General features: G+C 39.8%; 1 protein-coding gene across 2 annotated transcripts in view; it reads left to right on the forward strand.

Moving 5' to 3' along the window:
• The window catches only part of LOC135496388 (puratrophin-1-like), an 88,799-nt gene that overhangs the window by 2,959 nt on the left and 60,099 nt on the right, over nt 1–25,741 (forward strand). The window contains exons 2-4 of one of the 2 annotated variants that reach the window (XM_064785706.1): nt 3,605–3,712; nt 8,501–8,659; nt 19,627–19,668. In XM_064785706.1, the coding sequence (XP_064641776.1) occupies nt 3,605–3,712; nt 8,501–8,659; nt 19,627–19,668 (309 nt within the window). Of the gene's footprint in view, nt 1–3,604; nt 3,713–8,500; nt 8,660–13,765; nt 13,794–17,100; nt 17,922–19,626; nt 19,669–25,741 lie in introns of those variants that run through there. The other variant, XM_064785707.1, reaches the window with a different exon arrangement.

The following is a 25,741-nucleotide window of genomic DNA, read 5'->3' on the forward strand; positions in this document are numbered from 1 at the left end:
TTGACGGCCAAGGTTTTTGACATGATGACATTCTCCAAAGGGAAGAAAGTTTGAATTGATGCAAATGCTTACTGGGAGCCAGAAGAAGAGTGTACTGTTTGACCGCAATTGTTTTACGAGTGTTTTTTTTTTCCGCAAATTTCATGAATAACCTCAACTGGCGAAAAGATATTTCACGATTGAAAAACCAGAAGAAATTTCGAAATCTGTCCAAATGAAAATGGCATCCTGTTGTCTCTAAAGTGAGTTCAATCAACGGAAAAAGGTTGTGTCTTGATCAGAATTTAGTTCCACTCATCTGTAAATTCAATTGAAATCTTAATCATAGATTCACCCTGTTGCAGGTTAGGAAATATGTGTATAATCTTCTTCACGATTGCAGTTATTTGTCAAAAATACAATCTGGTTGGATTTGTAACATTAATTTTGCTTGGTTAGGTATATCTTCCACTGAGTGAGTAATTTTAGGAAGTAGTCTGCTGTCGGTTAGATTCCTTTGACTGCATCATGACAGTGCCGCTTTTTCGGTCTTCAATCTTGTCCCACCTCATCTTAGCGGGTCAGCGAATTACAGAAATAGGAAGTAGTCGACAATCCTATCTTTAATTTGATGGTGTGAAATTTGTCAAAAATACAATATAAGTGGGTTTATAACATTAATTTTGCTTCGCAGGACTTTTTCTGTTGGCAATATCCTGTCTATAAACTGGTGTCTTGAAAATCTTTCATTCGTTATAAATACCATTGATGAATGAACAACCGGCCACCTTCTATAAAACTGTCCTTTTGGTTCTGATTTTACAGGTGCCATACTACAATGGAACTGTTCATTTCCCAAAAATGCATGCTGCGAGTTCAATTCCTGTAATGTTGTCCCTGGAATGTAGGTTCAGTGCTTTACGACCTTTTGTAAGAAAATCTCAACAATTTGATATTCGAAAATTAAACTATTGTTGACGCCTTTTCAAACTTTTTTGTGTCAAAGTTATTGGTGCGCTGGTTTTGTTCAATAGGGTTTGACCCCACTCCAAACTTTAATTTTGAATTAGGACTTGGGCATTTGCTTGTAAATGTTCTATACAAACTACTTTTAAAGAGTATTTACCTTCACTTGACAAAATATCAAAGGAAACTTGATACAATTGAAAAATTGAAATCGTTGGTCAGTGTCCAGAACAAAGTCCCAGTGGGACGTGTTACCGGTTCTCCGTCTTTACCGCGGTGTTCTGCTTGCTTGCTTTGGTCTCCTGGTTGGGGTCATCCTGCCTCTTGCACACTTGGTGAGTATGATGAAGTCTTTCTAACATACCTTGATTACAGTTTGTCATTGTTTTACTCGTGAAATGCAGCAGGATTTGATTTAATCACAGAAGTTTTAGTATAGCAACCAAAAGTGATTGTTAATGGGGTAAAAAAGTTGGAACTGATACACTTCCTGTACAGGACAAACCAGGTGTTGTATAACATTACGTTACGTTATGTTACATTACGTTTTGTCGCGATCGTAGTTTGCAGGTCACAGCAACAGAAATTGTTTGTTATGGGATGCTTTTGGGTCCTGCTTTTCCAAGCTATCATCACCAGTTTATCGCCATATTCTGGTGGATGTTGGTACTTTTTGCAACCCTTTTTTTAGGTCAATAACACTTGAGTGCTGCACTTTAGGATAACCTTGACAAATCATGTCACTTTTCCAAGACTCTTCAAATATGCTTGCATGTTCGCCCCACTAAAGCTGCTCGGTTGTTCAGCTGGGTGAAGCACTCTTCAAAATGGCCTGATCTCGTTCAAAAACAACTTGTTGTTGGTATGTGTAAAGGTTGTCACAGGCATGGAAGGGGTCTGGTGTACAAGGAAATTATGTCCTAGAAAAAAGTGTTTTGAATGCACAAAATATTGTATCATGCTTTTACTGCTTCTTCCTCTTCTTCATAGCATTCCATAACCTTAAGTGACAGAGAGCCCTTGGACTGATCAACACTGTGTCCTTGAGCAAGGCACTTAAACCTACTTGCTTCCACCTGTAGTAAATTTGTGTTCCAACAAGAGTTTGTTTCTTCAAAGACTTTAGGTTTTAATTCAGTCCTTTGTAAGGTAAACTATAACAGATTATCGGCATTGTAAAAGTCTATTGGTTTAACTTACTTGTAAGGTAAATATGTTTATAAATCAAACAATCATAAAAGTGAATGGCCTAGGCCTTTGTAAATTTTTGAACAACGGCTGGGAAAATCCCATTTCTGAGTCCTTTAATGCATTATCGACTTTCACTGTACTCATCTCTACCAAGTTTTCACATATTCGTATACATGTCTCTGTGAACACCTGTTATGAATGCTCGGCAGATTTTTCAACAACTTTTGAAATTTAAGTTATTCCCGGTGATATCAGAGCCATTATTCAACAAACTGTTCGTGCTTTTGCATGGAATTAGGCGAATGTGCTATTTTTCAAATGCCAATCAGATTTACATGTAGTTCAGATTTTGTTGCATTAGACTAGGTGTTGCACGGACTAGGTGTTGCATGGACTAGGTCTTGCACAGACTAGGTGTTGCATGGACTAGGTAATGCATTGGACTAGGTGTTCCACTGTTTTGATTTTGGACTTGTTGCATAAATTTATTGTCAGAATTCAGAGAGATAGTTGCAGGTTTTGAACCGGATTATCAAGCCTTTTGGGATTGTCAGTTTTCCCAGGTACATGTAGGTGGAATGACCCAGTTTAATGTTTCAGGGACTGGAGATGATATATTATCTATTTTACCAGAATGCCTTCGTACATTGGATAACTGGCAAAGTTTGACGTCATATGCATTATATTTTTTAGTTTACCACAGAGCATACTCTGTAGTACTCAGTATAGTGCAAGCACAAAACCAGTTCATGGCCACCTCGGCAAGTTGGAAAGCCTGTCTGGTTCTCAGCAAGTGTGGGAGTCGATTCTCCAGTGTGTGACACAAAAAGAAGTGTACCACCTTCTCAAACCATCCGTAATCTTTCTAAATACCAGCTTCTATGATATCATGCCAGGCTTGGGGGTACATGGTCAGTGATTGACCTTCATATTCCGAGTTCAATACCGAACTATTTACTGACACTTGAAAAACCCAATTCCGTATTTGTCTTGGAGATCTTGTGTAGTAGCGTTGAAATGATAGGACCGCAACCCTGGGGGAAGGCGTTGTTTGATTCATTATGATGATATCCTGTTTGCACTGGCCAAGAGGAAGACTCTGAGAAAACAAAAGTGATCCATATTTCATGATCACTTTGAGAAAAAGTGGAGGCGCTGATTAAAAGGCCTACTCAGTTAGTTTAAAAATTTGAAAATTGAACTTGCGGTAGAAAATATTAAAGACGCACTGAATATAAATTTCAACAATTGCCGTTTTTTGACCACCGATTCTTGTCACAGGCACCTGCAATTACTACCATAGATGTGATATCACGATTGCAGGTTGCGGTGACAAAAATTTCTTTTGTGCAGGGTACATTAAGCATAGCCATTCTGCTTCAAGTCCTTTCAATCGGACGACCCTAAAAACAGGATGCCAAAGCACTTGGGGCAAACTTTGAAACGCGCTGAATTTTTATCATTTCAGGCATTCGCGGCTAGAAGAAGTATACCTGGGGCGAGGAATGAAAGTAAAGAAGACCAGTCACTACCAGCTCCCGTGCCGTTTGTCAGCCGCATTCAAACCATCGCCTCCGTAAGTTTCATTCAAAGTCTTTACTCCATAGGGAGATATAATCACACACCAGAACTGTAAATTGGGTGATGTTCGCGAAGCCAAACGTATTTGCTCATTTTTGGCCCACACAGTTAGTCTATTCACTATCCGTCATCGTCTTAGTCTGTCGTTGTTGTCTGTGAAATATTCACAAGACACTCGCTTGTTGCTTAAGGTATGGACTTGAAACTTTCGATACACATGACCTTCTTGGTCAGATGACCTCTGACACTGAATTTCAGTCCAGTCTGATTCTTCACTAAGCCACCAGGGGGCCAAGACTGAAATCATAAAAAGTGTGATAGCTCGTTTATTGGTTATGTGTTGTCTATAAAACTTTTATGGCAGGGGCCATATTGCCCATCGAACCAGTGAAAATGATTCCAACTTAATTACTATTGCCTGTCATGGTAAACTTATCAAATATTACGTTATATGCCTTTGATCTCTGTAATGCATGGCAGGCATGGCCCTCATAGGCCCATACCTAATCTGTATTAGGCCTAGTTTACATTGCAAGTGTCAGAAATACTTTGGTGGGGACTTATATTACCACTTGACATTTTACATGCATTATGGAATATCAAAAACAACCAATGTGCATTTTGAAATCTGCTCTAATGTTGGATCTGTGGTGAAATTCTTCTACCTGGTAATTTGACATTTCAAAGTTCTCAATCAACTGGACATTAATTGATATCTGGTAAGTTGAACCCAAGTTGTTACTGAATTTGAAGCAGTGTCTTTCGAAGATAACCCATTTCAATCAAGATTAGCTTCCTTGTGAAACACTGGATCAGTGCTTAGTTAGCTTTTGTTGCTTTTTCGTGTATTCCTCAGGCTATTGTCACTCAGTACAGTTGCGCGTACACGACGAAATATTAGTGGACCAATTGCATTTACACCACCACATTGCCGCGACAAATTTGTTCGGCAATCCATTGCCGGTACAAATTGCCGGGCGAATTTGTCCCATCAAGCTTGATGGGTGAATTTGTCCCATCAAGCTTGATGGTCCAAATTCGCCCGGCTTGTTAAAAGCTCGGCTTTGTCGTGGTGTACGCGCTAATGGATCGGCAATTAGCTAGTTAGATGGTTCGGCGACAGGCGGCGCTTTCTGCTTATTGTTTGCGCGCCATCTGTTGCCGGATTTTATAACTAGCTGCAGCGCTGGTGTACGCGCTTGGTGGATTTTCGATGGTGCGGCATTGGTTCGCGAACCAAGATTGGTGGTCCATTTTCAGGTGGTGTACGCGCGGCTTATGTTCTAAAACTTCCACAATTTTCAGTTAAATCAATAATTAGTATATGAGACCTACATTTCAGTGTTAAGCTAGCTTTTAAAGCCATACCATACTGATCATCATATGAAGTTATGAGTGGATTTTTTCCACAATCAGATTGATCATTATTTTGTAACCCTTAATGAATACAGTGTGTCTAATCAAGAATAACCTTTATTTATTTCCTCGTATTAATAACTGATAATCAATGAAATGTCAATAAATATTTGCCTTTGATTACACCTCAAAGCTTATTCAAGTCATATGAAATTATATCAGTTTTTGAAAATATCGAACATCAATGGTAGTTTTTTTAATTGTCAGACCAGAAATTGATTGATAGTAATCTTGACTATTTTGTCGAGTGATTTTTCTGGGGATCAGAAGAAACATGTCAAGTGACCATGGGACTGGTTAACACCTGTTTCTCGGGACAGACAGGAATGACCAAGGTCTAACCGGTCTTAGACTGGTGAAACTAGAGAAACTTTAAGAAGAGTCCAAAACCATTTTAGCTTTTGGCCTATTTTTGTGCCAGCAGCATTGCCAGAAGTCCCCCTTCCATACATAGCACACAAGTAAACCTTTTAGTTTGAAATAATTGTTGCTGATAGGTCGATAAAATGCTTTGTAACTGCTGTGAAGAAATCAATCAGGAGTGGCTCGTCAAGTAGTGATTGACAGGTGACCAAGAGTAATGAATTGGTGTCCGATGTTATGAAGATGTGTAAAATCAATTAATTTCATAGATTTATTCTTAACCACCAGTCGTGCTGGTTGCATTGGGCAAAATCTCCTAGATGCATTTGGGGAGATTTGATTCAAATTGCCTCATGGATGAACATTCTGAAATTTGCTTGAAATTTGGTTTAGCTGTTCTTTTTTAGAGACATAGGTGTTGAATTTCCGATTTTAGGTGGATTTCAGACCTGTTCTTCTCAATAAATACTTAATTTGATAACTGGAATGGGAATATGTCTGTCTCTGCTCTCCGTGGATGTTTAAATTTTCAAAATTGGACCAAATATGGTCTGGTTTATGATGGATCTTGAAGTCTGAATCAACTTCATGGTGGCAATAACGCACAGATAACAATGGCGGTGGACTTGTCATTTTTGGCTGGAGGTAGCTTTGGAAAGTGGATGTCTAGTAGCTTGCCTGTAGGTAGATCCAATTCCTCTCCCCATAAGAAAGTGCATGGGGTCATTCTCTCATCATGACTGGCTTTGCATGGTATAAAGAGTGTCATACGTGACCAGCTTGAACATTCATCTCAGACCTCAGGAGACCCTTTTGGGAAACTGAAATTGCACACTGTGATGAAAAAACCATTGGAGGATTTGGTATCAGAAGCCTGACTCTCCTCCCTCAGGTTGAACATAACTATACATCAACTTGATCTTAGAATACATTTCAATTGGATATATAAAAAAGCTTTTGAGAACATGGACTGGCTGTGGAGAGTCACACAAGCCATTATTTGGTGAAATGTACAAATTTACGATATTGGTTTCTGTTTTATGATTCATAAATTGAGGTGATTCGGAATTTGAGTAATTGGATTTCACAGAAGTGTAGATGTCAATTGCACTGACATACTCCTGGATGGGTCAGGTGGTCACCACTTTAAAAGACTAGGTCATCGAATAAATCTTGGCCAAATTGACTGAATCGGCATTGCACCACATTGATGTAGTTGGTGTAATTTTTGGTGTATCATTTTCTGGACAAGAACACTTGGATTTTTCGCGCAGCAAATCTAAGGTATACTGCAACTCATGACATTTTCATGACGTACGTGCAAAGTTGGCAAAGGTGCCAAGTTTCAATAGGTGATAGACTTCATATCATGTTTGCTGCCGAATTTTGGTGGTTATGCATTAAAGATGAAACTTTTCGGCTTTTTGGCTCGCCTGTGAGCCTTTACCATCACGCAGTGTCTGTCGTCGTCCGTCGTCGTCGTCGTTAGACATGGGTGGCACGTTTTGTAACCGCTCAAGTTTTTGAGCTCTAACTTGGTACACGTGTACCCCTAGGTGACCGCTACTCAGAGACCGAATCGCGGCCTCATATAATACACGGCTTTGCCACCAGGGGGCCAGAGGAAAAAATGGAAAACTTGTGTTTTCTCCCTTATTACCGGTTAACACCTTGAATGTATAGCGATGTACAGGGTGGCCCAGAATTATTTTCCCTCACACAATGGATACACAATAGAATTCTATTGTCCAAAGGAACATAATTCTGGGCCTCCCTGTAGATAGATCTACGTCTATTACACCCAACCATTCAGTGCCCAATGACGCTATTCTACGTTGTTGAACAGGGGGTCCCATTGACTGTGGCAATCCTCTCTTTGAAACAATGTCAACAAGCGGCATCTGATGTGCTGGTCCTGAACCGAAGAAGTTCTTTACATCATCTTATCTAACGAAATTAATGTCGAGTCTATTATAGCAGTGAACAATGAAGATGAAGAATGTCAATCCACCTCTGTCTTCTTTACTTTGTCTGGTGACAACATCAAGAGGAATCAATGGAGAAATGAAATTTTGTCTCTTTCACCGTATCAGTCTGGGCGGCCGTACATCATGCCCAGATCCTTGATGCCATCGGCCCCTTACAATAATACAAATTATTATATCAAGCAATACAACTCAAGATGACAAAACAAAGTAATACAATTAGAATTTGAGTCTCCTACCCCTACTCTTGTATAGAAAAACTGACAAATTACACAAGGTTTCTGCACACTAACTATTCATTGAGGAGACAAAATAATACATCGTTGGCACGGAGAAAGGTAACAATCTGGTACGAAGATATACCAAAAATACACATATATTCAAAACATGAACTAGCTCTCAGCAAGAGCTTGCGGCGGTGAACTGCAGGAAGCAAAAATGACAAGTTGGTGAAATGGGGAGGGTTTTTATGCACAGATTGAAAATGCATTGACCTAGTGAATGTTCAAGGGAGTAAGGCATTTAATAGGAGAAGCTTCCCGTTCACTTTTACAGTAGAAACCATGAAATCAAAAAAGGAATGTCTGTGGAAATGAGCTGTTTTTGATAAAAACCTTTTGATGTTGGGAAAGTAGATGTGTTTACATGGTTGAAGGGAAGTGAAGAAGCAGACTGCTCTATAGTGGAGTCTGTCATTCACAATAATCACTGGCACCCTGGCTACTGAACGATTGGAAGCTCATGTCGCTACCAAGTGTGACGTGACTGCGTATTCTAACTGTGAAGATGCTCCACCATAGATCTCATCTTTCTGATGAGACATCCAGAAATAGAGCCAGGATCCTCACTGTCCATGTCATCTGTATCAGGTTTAAAAAAAAGTGGTACGTTTCTCAACTGCTAGGACTCTCCAGGTCAGGTGACCTCAGACACTGATTTCGGTCCGATCTGATTCTTGACTTAGCCATCCAATGAATGAATTCCAATATATTCATCACTGAACCTGTTTCATCTTTCAGAATCTGTTGGAGACAGATAGTATAGTTGAGAACCTATTGGAACAAAACACCATGTCGTCGAAGGGCATTAGGGCAAAAATGCGGCCATCTCTGCGGTTTCTGCGCCGAGGGAGTTTCAGGAGCAGGGATGACAAGGACAGGGTTTCTATAACTGAAAAGGTAGGAATTTTCGCTTTATTTTCATATTTTCATTCTGGATTAGGCTCTTTGTTATGCTAATTTTTTTCAAGTTGAAACATTTTTTTAGAACCCTGTCTTGCCTACAAGTTATATATGTTATATCAAGGACGTTCAAAAAATGTCCTTAAGTTTATCGAAAATGTATACCATAAGGCAGCTTATATATTTTTGGTTATATCTGTTGAACCTCTTCATTAAGGACACCCTGGGCTGAAAAATGCTGTTCTTAATAATGAGGGGTCCTGCACCGAGGTCAAATTGAATAGACATCACTGACTCTGGAACAAATTCAGTGTCCTTTATAGATATTGATTGGCACCGAATCCAAGATCACATGCAGAACTGTCTGCTTAATCAGTTCCGGTATTCTAAAGAATGATTAATTTGAAACTGATGCAAAATTTCAACTTCGAAATTCTGCCACCTGTTCATAGTTATTAAAATGCAAATATGTATGCAAAGCACTTTCCCTGTTCTAGTTTTACCTTTACTTTAAAGGGGAACTAAAAGTAGGCTTCAGGAGGTCCAGTTGGTGGTGGTCTTCCGGCTTCTGATACGCTCAGTTAGGGGCAAGGTCATGTTTGATTCAGCAATGTGTTCCTCAGTCCTGAATAGTTTGGATGTACTGTAAGATAGGAGAGACCCCTATTTGCGACTTTGTGCGACTTAATCTGACCTGCTTGGCTCCTGCCTTTAGTCTCCCTTTAATGCATGCTGATACCCAACTTAATTTCAGGTCAGAGGAGTGCTTAGGTGCATATATTGACATCCTTAACAATGAATTTCATTAGTTTTTCATTTGTTTGATAATTTTGTTTATTTGTTTGTTGCCGCGTTCCAAGTATGCATTTTCAGGTCAGAGGAGTGCCTAGGTACAACATTTTGTAATGTGGAGTAGGAGGAAACCGGATACCCGGAGGAAACCTATGCCGTTGAGTCACTCTCTCTATCAGGAGAATATACCAGGAGCACATTGAAAGCCTGGTGGACAACTGTCTCAATCACTTTCATCTTTCTTCACTTCTGAGACCAAAAAGCAATTCATCTTTCTTCACTTCAGAGACCAAAAAGCAATTCATCGTGAGTGAATCTTTCCATCACTAATAAGGCAAATGTTTCATGGCACCAGCAATCAGGTTATGACGTTTGACAGGAGAAATTGAAGCAATTTGTGTCAGTATTGCTTACATTCAAGAAGGGTAATTTAGATATTATTCCAGATTGATAGGTCACAAGTCATCCCATGATAAAGTGTTCTCTTTCATGATGCCTAGTCCGATTTAGATTTGATGCATATTTTGTGGGGTTCTGTTCCTAAATATAGGCCCTTTCTGTAAACACGTTATTTTTCTGAGCCTTCATTTGAAAACCCGTCCATTCATGGCAATGGTAGGAGCTGGTAGATCAGAGAAAATTACCACGTAGAGTTAAAGGGTCAAGTTGTTCACTGACCACAATCTACATTTACGAGTCTCCTCCGATAACAGAACAGATACCATGACAACAATGGTGTGTTCACACTGGATGCGAATTGAAACCGAATTCCGTAGAGCGCTCTCCGGAATACGAATTGGTTAATCCAGTTTCAGAACGGTCGCGTCACACTGGCCCGAATACGCATTCAAATCGGTTTAAAACGCGCCACACTCAATGCATACTAACGACGCGCCATCTATTATTATTATTATTATTATTATTATTTATTAACCTCCCATATGGGGAATAAAATTTACAAGTACAAAACATATAAGTGTATAATATCACAGTATCACACAGTCATTATTAACAAGTTAAAATCGCGTAAGGTGCTTGACCATTTCCATCTCCCGGCCATGCCTATTGCCAAAGTTCGGGTCAAAGAGGAGTGTCCTCAGCGAGTCGACACCACCGTCGCTAAATGCGGAGAATCCCGGCCTCGCCCTCGAAAACGAGGCCAAAACCGGGGAAAACCCCGCCGCGACGATGTTGCTGACGGGCGCATGCGCAGTGCGATCGAAAACCTTAATTCGTATCAAGCGCGTCACACTTGAAATCTCAATACGGTTTCGTTGATTCGGATTAGCTGATTCGCATTCAATTCGGTTTAAGAACCGTGTTGGTTAAAGCGGATTGAGATCGGTATGAACCGAATTGAGTGTGACGCCCCAATACGTATCAACGTTTTAATTCGAATTCAATTCGTGTTAAAACCCCAGTGTGACCACGGCACAAGAGTACCAGAAGAAATTAGCATTGGACCAATAGATCATAAGACAGCAGTATCTTCACTCACCAGTTGCCCCCCCCCCCCATGCTTATGCGCCTAATGACCTTCCAATCACCTTTGCTTCCACCAGATCCCATTCAGCTATCAAGATTTTAGAATCCATATTTCTCCATTTACTAAATTGATCACTGAGAACATGATTTTGTCTTTTAAATTCGAATTCTAGCCTTGGCAGAAAATCGATGAAATTCTTTAAGCGTTAATCTGTGATGATTAATGCTTCTTCATTACAAATTTAGAGTTGTTGCACTCTTTCAGATGGATATTGGGTTCCAAGAGCTGATACTCTTGAGTGAAAGATTTAAAGAAATTACCTGTTTATGAGATTTTACATCTTTTCATTTGAGAAATGAGAAACATAATGCCTTGTTTCATGGACAGAATGGACCATATTTTAAAAGACCATTAAAGGATGACGCCGCTAAATATTTGGAGGTCTGAAAAGGGGTGTTGAGGGTGATAGATTGTTTTTTCTGAAATGGGGATTGTGGCTATGGCAGAGTAACAACTTGCCTGAAAAAGCGAGACATGCCACGTGGTGAATTAGGAATATACAACTGGTGAGTCAGGGAATCGCAATATATCATTAATTCAATCAATTTGAATATTTTAGTATTTTCCATTCAACTTTTTGAAAAAAAATAAGGTAAGCAGGATGTGACCCTTACAGCAGTCCATCACCAGTTGGTAACATAACCCGTTTTCTGGTGTGAGGTGATGAATATCTGAAATATGTTTCCATGTATTTCCAAATTTATTCATATATGGAAACTGTATGGAAATGTTTCTGGTGAACGCCATTACCTGTGTTCTCTGATATTATCACTCTTGATACAGCCATCAGTTGGCTATCTATACTGCTGTAGTCTTATACAGCTGACAAACAGTTCTATTGCAGTGTCCAGGTGGCTTAGGGTTTGTGACGAGCTTGGTGTTGACATTCAGAAGGCTGAGACTGTTGCAATTTTCATGTGAAGGCTAAGAACAAACCAGTTTTAAAACACCACTCCAGAGGTAGTTTTGGGATTTTCTTCTTGATCTCCTCTTCTCAGATATGTCCTTGAACGATAGCAGACGATAATACGATTTATTGTCGCCACTTCCTGTATCCCTCGCCTGCGAGATGGAGTGGTAGGATCCAATATCGATAACGATACGAGTAGACTCTACCGTCGCATGCTTTACCACCGAGACACATTGAATTAGCGCGGCACGTTCCTAGACGAGGGATGCACACTCCTTGCGTAATCGTTATGCTACAGTTACAGATGCGTCACGCTCCTGTTCCATTCGTGATGTATGGATGATTTGCTGCCGTGTCATAGGAATGGTCTCTGAGGTAAAACATTTCGCTACAGTGGTGAATATCAATTTTCTTTGGAGGAGATCTTTCAGTTCATTTCCAAAAATGATTTTCTGTGATTTTGTGGTTTCGAAAAATTGTTCTCCAACATCATTACATAACATTGATTAACGGAGATGTTGTTTTTGATGGGTGTATGGATATTTTGTTGATGTCCATTTCATGTTGTGGAGATGGTCATTCACTCTTGATTTCATATTGGAGGAATTCTTCTTCTTGTTCTCGTTGTGTTCTTATCAAAGGATTTTCTGTGCTTTTCCAAAATCATTTCATTTCTATATTGCATTATGTTAGCATTTATGGACGTATATTCTTCACCTTGGTTGAAATGTACAGTGATGTGTTTCAAGTGTCTCCGAGATGTTCAGTGAGGTTGAAAACATGTTCTCAATACAGATAACTTATTTCCCTTGAATTTTCTGTCATTCAGTCCAAATATCGTTTTTGGTCTCGAAGCATACTATATAGCAGACAAGTATTGATGAGGTCAAGGTTATTTTGTGATTGATGGTTCATGCTTCAATTGAGGGGAGGAAATGCTCTGCCCAGGCTTTCCCTAAACCTCATGGTTTTATACTCCCTTTAAACATAGCCGGGGTATATTATAAATCTTGATGAGATGCAAAAATCTTTGTGGTCAAGATGGCTTTTCCCTGGATATTCGACCAGGTAATGTATTTCGAATGGTCTCATATTTCCTTTGATATTCCTTATAATATGTCTAGCACAGCAGATTTCCTCTTGCTGTTATTCCCATATCTCATTGTAGACTGACAGAATGTCAAAGGATCTCAGAACTTAATTTCCGGCTCAATACTGATGGAGCATTTGCAGTTGCTCTGTCATCATGATGTGGAGATGCTGAGGAATGGTTAGTAGGGGCAGATCCAGAAGCCGGAAAAAGAACACTAGATTTCTCATCGAAATTCCTGGTGTGTTCCAAAATTTCATGGTCAATTTCCAAGATTTCCGTTAAAAATAGGGATGGGGGGTGCGTCTTGTGTGCTGTCCTTTGGAACTGCGCCTGTTTAGGTCTGATGGGATTGGTTGATCTCTCAGCATAGCTTGTCATGTCCTGAAAAATGCTACGCCTTCCTGGCCAATTTCAGCTGAACCACCCCACCGGTCTACATAGTTTTCAAAATACTATCTCAGAACATCATGTCTTCGTGGCTAGAAATTGCAAGTGGATCTCCCAGGCATTTTTGATTGGCAGGATGCACCGCTTGACTTTGGGCTCTGACACCAAAATCTTCACTGACAAGATCAGTCAGTGAGATAGGTATTGATTGCATTCCAATCCTCGTGTTTATACGCCATTGATTGATAGCACTCTCCAGTCATGCACAGTGAGCCGCTGTGTTGGAAATGTCAGCTGGGGTTTGGAGAGTGACAGACGTCTGGTGGGTGTCTTTCTACGCCGTCATCAATGTGGCTTAGTAGTTCATATCAACCAGATTTTTGTATCGGGCATCGAAAGCCAGGTATGTAATCAGTTTGATTCTTACTTACTGCTCATGATGTTTTTTAGTTACTACCTTGACACCTCTTTTCGTTGTGTTTATGAGGCAAAAATCATTGTGGAAGCATATTTTTCAGTGACACCCGTGAGAATTCCCCCCTCCCCCTTGCCTACCCCCTCTTTCGGTCAGCCATTCACCTTTGGTGAATAATATTCCATTAAAAACCACTATATCAGTGAGAGTATAGTCCACCTGCCTCTTTGCCTGCATACTGGGTGTCAAATTAATTCAAAAAGCATTGTCACGTTCGATCAGTTAAGTCACTACTTCTTTCTTGACAATGAAAACAAGAGTTCAAAAATCGATCACTCTTAATTATTACTCAATTATACAATCGGCCATTCTTCCTGTCATCAAAAGGTACGCTCTATTAAAATGTGAAGCGCACTGTTGAAATTGACTTTGACTTAGAAATCGTTATTTGATTATGAAAATTACCATGGCGATAATATGTGATCGTTATTTCTTTGTCCTTGACCTTGGAATTCTTGGAAAGATTCATCAGACAATTGGTTTGTATCCGAATTATCTGTAATATGCTTGAGGCAAAATGATGAGCAAGACAATGTCATTTCACAATAACTTTGCCGAATTATGTATTGACTGATGTGCAGTCTGTTGTGGAAATGTATATGGGTTTCACGTCTTCTTATGATGAACTCAACTGTGGTAGAACACTAATGGTGTGTTCACACTGGATGCGAATTGAAACCGAATTCCGTAGAGCGCTCTCCGGAATACGAATTGATTAATCCAGTTTCAGAACGGTCGCGTCACACTGGCCCGAATACGCATTCAAATTGGTTTAAAACGCGCCACACTCAATGCATACTAACGACGCGCCATCTATTATTATTATTATTATTATTTATTAACCTCCCATATGGGAGAATAAAATTTACGAGTACAAAACATATAAGTATATAATATCACAGTATCACACAGTCATTATCAACAAGTTAAAATCGCGTAAGGTGCTTGACCATTTCCATCTCCCGGCCATGCCTATTGCCAAAGTTCGGGTCAAAGAGGAGTGTCCTCAGCGAGTCAACACCACCGTCGCTATTGGCGGAGAATCCCGGCCTCACCCTCGAAAACGAGGCCAAAACCGGGAAAAACCCCGCCGCGACGATGTTGCTGACCAGCGTACCTTTGACCAACGAACCGGCGGCAACATACCTTGCCAGGAAATGGAAATGCAAGTCACGTGCAAGGGAGTTTATTTTTCCCTATTCTATGGCATAACGAAAAACGATTTGAGTTAATGAGATCATTTAAATACATCAGTTAACTAGTTCGGAGCACTAGTTCCCGCGGTCAAAGGTCACTTTCCATGCGCCGGGCGCATGCGCAGTGCGATCGAAAACCTTAATTCGTATCAAGCGCGTCACACTTGAAATCTCAATACGGTTTCGTTGATTCGGATTAGCTGATTCGCATTCAATTCGGTTTAAGAACCGTGTTGGTTAAAGCGGATTGAGATCGGTATGAACCGAATTGAGTGTGACGCCCCAATACGTATCAACGTTTTAATTCGAATTCAATTCGTGTTAAAACCCCAGTGTGACCACGGCATAAGGTTCAATGGTTGAATTAAGGGTTTCAGGGACCTACGAAGGGTTCAAAGGAAAGAAGGGACATGTACTTCGTTGGTGGGTATTAAGAATTGCTTTGATGGATTGGATGCTTTAGGGATGATTGGATTGATTTTAAAGACATTTGGATTAAGGGCTGAACTGACTGAAAGTGAAAGAGTTACTACTGACAGTATAGTCAAACGCTTCAGTGCTGATAAGTGATAGATAACTATCAGATGTGACCTCCCCCTCCTCTGGCATCAGTCAATGTTTTCACCATCAAAATCGAAAACACAGACAGGGTGGGGGGGGGGGCCTGTTGCTCCCCAGACTTCTTCAAAACAAGTTTTTCCTCCAGATTTGAGATGTTATGAGACAAATAGTGGTCCCCTCCCAAGACCCCTTTGCCCCTCTCAGGACTAGAAGTTTAAATACGTATCATGGGCAAGGGCCGTTAGAGAAAATCATCCTTGCTTCATGTATTTTTTCATTGATATCGTTTTGTTCTAAAATTAGATTCTTTTTCTCATAACTAGACGGCATGAATATGGGAAGATGGGGGCGTGGGCTGTAGCTCCAGGCCCTAGAAAGAGTTGTCAATTTTGCTTGATTTGATACATTAAGGTGGCTGATATGGAAAAATCTGAAGGGAGGTTTTTGCGCGGCTTGACATTTTGCTTGGCTTTTGGGCAGAGTTGGCTAAGTAGCCTGATCCATGATATGGTGATGAAAGAGTGTACTTTCTAAGGTAAAAAATGTGTCGGGAAAGTTGATAGCTTGGTGTTGTGCGCCCAGCTAGAGGCTTCATCTCCAGTTTAAGCTGCTAATTTGATCGGATATGTATCACTTCATCAGAGGTTTGGTGAACTTCCCTACCACAATATCGACCGCTTTGAAAAGCGAATTTCCAGATTCCACACTTTCTGGCTTGTGTTGGCGGTTTCCATAGTAACGTGGATAACGATGGAGGCGGTAGTGGGCGTGCTAGAATACAGATGGAATGGTTTACTTTTGGTTCCAGTGGAGTCTTTGCAGATGCAGATGCAGTGTTTAGTCATAAAGGATTGTCGCTTTCTCTTTTTCTTTAACCCTTGAATATCAGCTCTGTCTTTGGAATTCCACCAATATTCGTTTTGAGCATATGCTGTTTTGAGCATAAGATGAAGTTGTTGAAGTTGTTCTTTGAGTTAAGCAAGACACCAAATTCATTTCTGCATAGTTTTGAACGATTTTTCTGTTGTAGCTGTAAGCCATATGTCTCTATCAGGAAGCTACATTGATATTCAAGAACCGCTTGATACAAATGATCTCTCTCTTCAATCTAGACGAGTTAAAAGGCCGACGCCATTCGAGTATATTGTATTTACTTGTGGCACACATAAATACAAGCAAGCATTGCCGCAGTTTCATTATCATCCACACAAATTTGCTCAAACTTGGCATTTTATAGTTTCTGTATATCAGTCTATGAAATGGCTTTGTTGAATTTTAAATTCATTACAAATTTACACAGATGGACATTTTCAAATTCGATTTCAAATTCTGAACGAATGGCGTTGGCCTTTAATCCTTCTCATATTGATGTTTGGTGAAGAACCGTGGCATATGTGGGATGGCATCGTATTTGTTCCGCCAAACTAATCGTGCTAACTAATTGCCACAAAACTAATCGAGCTAACTAATTGCCTCAGGTTCATTTGGAGATTTTTTCTAAATACGAAGAAGAATGCTGTAATGCTTGACTGATATTCAGAGATGGATGACTAAAAGTTACTCATAGCGAGGACTGCCTCCACCAGACCTTCGGAACTAAAGCTGCGGGATGCAATTTTAAATCTGTGCCCAGGAATAATCTAACTGCAAGAAATTGTTCGGGTATTCCTAATGTGACGGAAAATGTTGATGACATGGATTCCAATCACACCATTTCTTCTGAGGTGTTGGCGATAACTTGAAAACTGATCACAGTAACTTTGAGAATACTGTCTCTTTTGTCAAGAACTTGCAGGAAGAAGGGAAATAACTGTAGACATTTTTTGGCACATTGTTTTAAGACTTTCTCACACCATTGCCATCAAAGTTAGTGGTGAAGCAAGACTTTGAATTCAAGGCCAGAGATCTGGTGCCAGTATACCATCCTGAACCTGGTCTATACCCTCTTTATATCTGGATAAGATGCAAAAACCTCAGAAAGGATACAGGCCTTGAGGACAAGACGACAATAATATAGGATTATTTCACCATAAATTCCCAGGAAAGAACATTACAGGATAGACATTTAACCGTACAAACTTCTCAGATCATCATTTGAAGAGTTTGTAACACCATTGCTATCAAAGTTGGTGGTGAAACAGGGAATAAAAAACAAAGACAGACATCTGGTATGATATATGTGTTTTCGGCATCTGGAACCAGATGACAACAGGATTATTTCACGGTGAATTCCTAGAAGAGAACGCACTACAATATGGGAAATTATAGTACAAGATCTTTGGTGAGGAACATAGCCAAGGTAGACTTTGTTAGATTTAGGCATGTTTTGTGGAATGGCTTTTGCTGTTGTCTGTCAGTTCTTTCGTCTTATTCTTTCAGGGTCGTGTGTCTTGCTCTGAAGGCCGAGATGAAGCTGTCACAGTATTTTGTTTGGCAAATCACTCGTTACATCATGCAGTGTCTCTATAAATGCGGAAATGTTTGCGTGCTTCTTATTTTTGCATTACAGGTAAATGAAAGGTACATGGCCGAGAGAAAGAACATCTAATTGAAGTCACTGTTAAAGGGTTGTCCGAACACTGAATTAAAAGAATGTTAGAGTTGAGAATTCAGAAAATCAGAAAACCTCGAAATTAAATGGTTGCAAATCTTTCCATGTGTACAATATGTTGCCAAACATTTGTACACTTTGCTGTCTGCACAGATGAATGTTGAATGCTCTTCCAAGCAGCGCCCTGAATAATAGAAAAAACAGCTAGTTTTTGAATAAATATTACTATTTTGCCTCCATTTACCTCTCCCAGTCATTAACAGTAAATGCACTATAAGTGAACTCCCTACAGCTTGATCAATACCAATAGGTTGTTGATTTTCTCGCAGACAATCAAATCAATCCAGACTATTTATGTCATCATTGATGTTGGATACGTCTGCTTGTGACATTTGCAAAAGGTATCGTCTGCTTGTGACATTTACAAAACATCGGTCTAATGTGATGAGGTCAATCAATTTCATCAAATATTTCCAAGAAAATGTTCGTGAGTTTCATTCCCTATTGGTAAATGATACTCTTTTGGATATGTTTGTTAATGATCTTACATGGACTTATTTTGCCATTATCCAAGCTTTGGACAGCCATTTCAAAGACTAAACAAATACCATTTGGACCTCACCGGCAAGGAAGAACAAGGAGATTTCATCTACTTTTCTAAGAAAGAAAGTAAACCTTGCTTATTGCTCTTAAGGTTTTCTTTGATCATGCTTGTCGCGATATGAAACCGAATATATTTAAGTTTATCTTTCTGATTTAACCAATTCCGGTTCCAGACAAGCTTCATTTAGTCTGAGATGGTATTTTAAATATTTAAAAAATATGTCATTATTTTCCTCCTGCGTGTCTCTGTGCTAAAATCAAGATTGGCAGGTAGCAGCTGAAATAAAGTCCCAAACCTGAGGTGCATTGGCCCCCTCCCCGAAAAAATTTATAAAAATCTGCAGGTTTTTGATCATAAAATGTCAAAAATAGTAGGTAATTTCTTATGGGAATCCTGTTTCATCTAACTCTATCTCCCTAGTGTGTCACGTATGAAAAGGTTACTGAGACCCTGTACATTTCATTTATCAGTTCCCGGAAATCTTTTTCTGAGTTACGGGAAATCAGAAAAAGATAAACAGGAGGTCATGACATTTTGCCGAAGCACTTTCTATTACTGAACTATTGTATACTATTACTATATAGAACCCTCTACAATAAGCTGCAGTGATGCTTCATTACTTCTTGCAGGTTTTTCTTTTTTCAGTCCAATTTTTTTCCACATCCGCAAGAGTCAAGGTTTTGCCTATGACATTTACTTTCAGGCTATTTCTGTCCTGTCTTCCACAAAAGTACAATCCTCATATAACACGCCATGTCATATGATGACATTGTCACGTTCTTCCACATCCATACGCACATTTTTATCATGTCCATTATTCACGACATCTTCTTTTACTGTTTGATGTAGGTTTATCAGATAAGGATTATACCCGTGGGAGTTACAGCAAGGGTGAGTCCCTTTCATAGGGAATGGTCAAGCTTTGCGGAAGATGTGCAAATTTTTCGCATAGTACACTTAAGGCTGTGATGAAGAGTGGTGACAGTTGTTTTGCCCAGGGCATGAGTCTTAAGTGCCCTGCATATGAGCGTTTTTCGTCACTGCAACCTACAACTTGCAATCAATATCAAAACTAACGATCACCGATTTAACCAAAGCAATCTTTTATTGCTCATTGTAACAATAATTTTGCATGTAGCAGTGACAAAAATCACTCGTTTGCCAGGTGCTAAGAGTGGTGGTGGCAATTTGAAGGGTTGGCCATTTCATGTGTTATAGAAAGGAACAGGTTTTTGCTGCCGGTGCATGGAGTTTGGAAGGTTTAATAAAAGCCATGCATTGATTGGAAAAATGCCTTTCCTTTTGATCGCCAAGGTGGTTTTTGAAATTTGCAATGCTGGAAAAAGATGCACGTAAAATGAGTTTGAAGTTTGTCATATTGCACCCTCCCACCCGTTCCATCCTTCTCCTGTCAACAATGTGACCTTGGTTGCCAAGGATTCCTTCCACAGCAAGTATCCGTTTTCAAACCCTAATGCTTTGAGATCCTTTTACCGTATTTTGCCGGTGATTATCAATGTGCTATGGAGGCAAGCTTCTCAAAGAGCAGTAGGGAAGGATAGTTAAGCAGGGAGAGCAGTTGCTTCGGGTTGGAGTATGACAAGATTCTTCTCAGACTAGGATTGTGAATTTTGGTAAAAACTTCTTTTTGCCGTATTTTCCCGGTGATTTTCAGTATGCTAGGAAAAGCTTTCTTAGGGAGGATGGCTTGTGGACTTTTAGTTCATGTGTAGAAAGCAATCGGTTCCCTTCTGTGTTGGATTCTGCACCAGCCGACGTTGTTAACGGAATGACTGTCTAGCGTGCATCTCAGATATTCCAAGGCAGAAAAATACTGGTACAAAAACTTATAGGGTGATCTATGGCAGATTTGCAAGTACTCTGTATTCAGCTGATCATCCTATTGCATTTTATGACTCCCAGATATCTCGTAAAAGTGATATAACAAGGCTATTCCTATTCCGTGTCAGTACCCTTCTTCGTTATATACTGTAATATTTCATTGCCTAGGGATTGAGAGATTCAGAAATGTATATGAGGTCTTGTTGTGTAAGGATAGGTTTATTTTTGCCCAATAAGTCCTATCCCAACCTTAAAGGCCGGTGCCATCTGTTCATTATATAGGGACTCGCTGCATCACTGAAAAAAGAGGGTGTTCATTGAATATCTTATTGAATTTCGGATTTCGGATGTGTTCTGAAGTTTCATGGTCGAATTCAACAATTTTCATGAAGGGGGGGGGCATGCATAGGTGCCTCCCCCTTGGATCCGATACAGCCAAATGATTTCTTCTTTAAAATCACATCACCACACCAGACAGATCCCTTATCTGCCTTTAGGGATATTAGATCCTATATGTTAATTTAATCACGCTGTGAGACCCTGGGGCTGTTAGCGCTTCCCTGGATCTGTAATGATATTGTACTCTTAAGTGATATGGAACACTTGTACATGTTCTTGGCCACAAACAACCACCTACCTTCCTGGAAGAAGCCATTGGTTCCAATCAGCCTTGAGTGAGTCTTATGCATTTGATCATTAGATTTAAGGGGAAGGACATGCAGGTGACCCTTTGCTTGCAGTATTCGGAAGGGCTCTACGCTCTGTGATTGCTCGGAGTACGATGAACCCCTATTTATGACTTTATTTAACTTAATTAGACCTACCTGGCTCCTGCATATACTCTCCCTTTAAGAAATGGGAAATGAACATCTCTGATGAATTGATTGCATTTTGGTTTGAGATAAGAGTTTTGAAAAGGTCTTGATCTTTTCTGCAGAAGAGAGTTAACCCTATTCAACATATTGGGCTAATTCATTCTGTATCCGAACCAGGCAGATGGCGCCACCAGTCCTTGTCGCCTTTGGTCGTAAATTAGCATTCTGACGGCTGAAATCTATTGCGCTCATTACATCACGCTGCCAGTCCCAAGACACTGGTTGAAGTCCCCTGGCAATGAAATTAACAACAGCCGCCGCATTCCAAATTACCATCGCTTCATCCACTTGCCTTCATTGCAATCGACAGATGAACTTCTAATGGTCCAGATTAGCGATCTATTTATAGACCTTAGCGATAAATTGGGATTCCCTGGTCGGTTGCTATGGCGAGAAGATTTGTCATGAGAGCTTCTAAGAATCGAAGATAAACAAGGCCGGTTTCGGTCATTCAGTTGAAGGGATGGGATGATTGGGTGCAGAGGTATGTGCTCGGCGTTGCTTCTGGATTACGGGGACGAGTACCACAGGCACTTTGAAGGAATTGTGCACTCTTTTGATATAATTTCGGATACACCCCTGAGATTTTGATTCTTAATTCTATGAGTTAGAATCGATTAACGGTAAGTGCATCTCGTTGATCTGTTTGATTTGTTACATAATTCCATCAGAAAAGGTTGTTAGTCCACATTTTCAGGAAAGCCACCTATTTGGCATTTTTAAAATCTAAAAGTGCTGATAATGTTCCATTTCTGAAAATCAATTCGAAGACTTCTTCATTGGAGTATATAGCCATGTCTGTTAAAAAACAGAAGATGACAATCTAGATCTGATCGCAAATCGGAAGCTTTTTTTTCCCTTTTTCTGTATTCGTGCTCTGTCTATTCTGGATACTGCAAGAAAACCAAAGCCAAGAGTCGTAAGATGCAAAGTCAGTCATGGTTACCAAGTTACAAACACATACACCAGAAATCTATCCCAAGAAAGGTTTCCTACATAACAAGCTAATTGGCATAATCTCTTGACAAGGCCACAGACAATTCACTTTGGAGGGATGCCTTTCAAAAACAGCTGCAAACAGTTGATGTGAATCATTGCGACCTGTAATCACGATCGCTTTCAACTAAAGTCGCTCGTTACCCGCAGATGAGAGAGCTTTTCATTGCACATAGTAGCGATGATGATAACAGGTTGCAGCGGAGAAACTGCTGATACCATAGTAACAAAACTAGCTTACTCTAGTCTATCGGGAGAAGATAATCTCCTGGAGTACATCTTAGATTGTTTCTTGTATGGAGAGACAAAATATTATGGTATAATCATCTCTGTGAAGGACACTACTCTTTATTGTAGTCGAAATAATATTGGTAATACATGTATAAATGTACTGGTGATGCCGATATTGGCCGCTTAGAATCTAATAAAAAGATGTATACCATAGCTGACGTACTTGTCGATATGTTCGGCAGCTCTTATAAACCTGATATTGGCCCTCGTATTTTATAAAGAAATGTATAGCAAGACGTTATTAGGTTGATATATCCCAATAACACAGTAAGTGATAGGTGATGAAAAAATCCATGCTGGCAAATAAACGATTGGCAACCTATTATTGTCGTATGAGGTCTCGGATGGAGTTTGGTCTTTTCCGAACTTCTGGTCATTAACGCTGTTCTCAGTTTACAAATCCTACAATGTCAGGATCTAGAAAACAAAAAAAGGAGAGCCAAATGAACCATTCTCCAGGGCATTGCTAAGCAGTGATCAGTGTGGTGAGGGACTTCTACTGTGCCCGATATTGTAACTTTTTCGAATGGATGAAAATGTTACCAGTTTCGTTAAAGCAGGTGTCTTTTTGTTGCACTAAGCGGCTTTATGGATAAATTCCAACACATTGGCAAATAAACGATTATGGTCTGATGACGTCATGACGTGATTTACTACGAGGCATGACGCATTGAACATTGTAACGTCATTGCAGGAAATGACGCAGTTCAGTGGTCAACCGAATAACGTCAAAAATTTCCAGTAGTGAAAAGGTTTACCCAGTATAAACAAAGCCTTTCTCTTGACTACTTTGTTTACAGTGTCATGCAGATTCCTGTGGTACTTGTGGAGGAGGTACAGCAATATTCTGCGATGCTATTGGGAACTAGACAGTTCGCCTACAAATGTATTCTTTGCATTTGTAGCAAGGAATCCTTAGCTGCTCTTTGTTCAGTTTGAGTGAATCATTACAACCCTACTCATCCAAAACGATAAAATGACTCTTTCATCCGAGCAATGAAGCACATCAGATGATGTCATGGGAATGATGGATGCAAAGTCCTATTTGCAACAAAGCTTTTGATTGGTTGGTTCTGACCTATGTTCTTTAAACGGCCAATCGCCATGCTTGTTGTGCCTTGTTTGTTGGTGCTATTTTGATGATTGCTTCCCTTTGATTGAAACGTTTGAAACGGAAACTACCGCTTATACACACGCCTGCAGAATGTCATCCATGAACGGCCAATAAAGAATAAATTTCACATCCTGCATTCAAATAAAGTGCATTGGTGATATCGGAAAGCAATCAATTGATAATGAAGGTGGTAGCTAAAGATAGTATGTACTTTAGTGTTGAATGGCAATGTTTAGGCGGTGCAGGGTGGCGACAAAGCGAAAAATGTGATACCACTTGTGAATACTCTAATGGAAACCTCTATGTAAACCACTATCTTCAACTTTTCTAACGGAACCCTCTATGTAAACCTTTATCATCTGATATTCTAGTGGACCCCTCTATGTAAACTTATATCTAATATTCACATGTAAACCTCTATGTAAACCACTATCTTCAACTTTTCTAATGGGACCCTCTGTGTAAACCTTTATCATCTGATATTCTAGTGGACACCTCTATGTAAACTTATATCTAATATTCTAATGGAAACCTCTATGTAAATCACTATCTTCAACTTTTTTAATGAAACCCTCTGTGTAAACCTTTATCATCTGATATTCTAGTGGACACCTCTATGTAAACTTATATCTAATATTCACATGTAAACCTCTATGTAAACTTCTATCTTCTTATATTCTAATGAACACCTCTATTTAAACTGCTATCTTCTAATATTTTAATGCACACCTTTATGTAAACCGCTATCTTCCAGCGGGTGGTGTGTCAGGCAGGTCCGGCGGCTCTGTTTCTCACAGGGCCAAAACACTTGACCCTTTTCGTCTTAATTCCTACGTCGACTTTTAAAATTGAAAAGAATTTTTCCTCTTCCGAGTATTTTTCGATACGTCAAGTACTTCCCAAGTCAAATATAAAAGTCGTCCAAAAGATTTTGTTTCTCCTCTCCTTACATTTCGATGACACTCATTCCTCCCAGCAAATATTGCTACAACTCGAAATCAGTTACTTATGCCAATTCATACTTGTTTAAAAAAGTCCAATTTCACATTGGCTTGGACAGGATTGGCAGTTGTTTTGCCTGTATCGAACACCAGATATTTTCCATTTAATACCGTCAAACTTGGGGTGGATGTAAGTGTAGGTCATTGGGACGCACCTGGTGAATTCACATTTATATGGGTTGACATTTCAATCTATGTTTTGATTAGGCATTCCTTCTATACACATTGTCTCTGCGGAAAGGACCTGCTCAGCTTAAATTACTGCTTTCCTGCCGATTTGGCCTTCGGTATGTATGAAGCCTTTTTCAAGTCCGCTTTGTGGTTCCTTTTGGCGATAAGTTTATGCAACTCCCATAGTCCTATTTAAACATGCTTTGTTCATTAAGAGCCTTAAACTGCATATTTCCTGTTTTCCGGTTTTCCTATTACCCATACCTTAACTCTCACCTAGTACCTATATTAACGTTTAATTTGGACCCCTCCCCTATACCTCACAGAACAAAATTTGTTGGTATCTTGAAAGCACCAAATCTTAGAGCAGTGAAAAAGGAGAAAAGGTTCTCTATAGTGTGAGTGTAATCCTCTTATGCCATCTGGTCTGCTGCATCCACTGCAGTGCTAACATTTTGACACTATACCAAGTCTCTTTACCGAGCCCAAGGGACTGCCCAATCCAGACTTGCTGGTAATTTTGGTGGGGATTGGACTTCTTGGCATAAGATCGTGTGCTAATTGCTTGGATCAGAGAAGAAGGTTCCCAAGGAATTATCCTTGTTATCCAATTTAGGAATAATTGACTTTTGGATGCTGATAAAAGTATTTTATTCTCTCCTGTCAGGATTACC

This window comes from Lineus longissimus, chromosome 11, assembly GCF_910592395.1.
Source record: "Lineus longissimus chromosome 11, tnLinLong1.2, whole genome shotgun sequence".
Classification (NCBI taxonomy): domain Eukaryota; kingdom Metazoa; phylum Nemertea; class Pilidiophora; order Heteronemertea; family Lineidae; genus Lineus; species Lineus longissimus.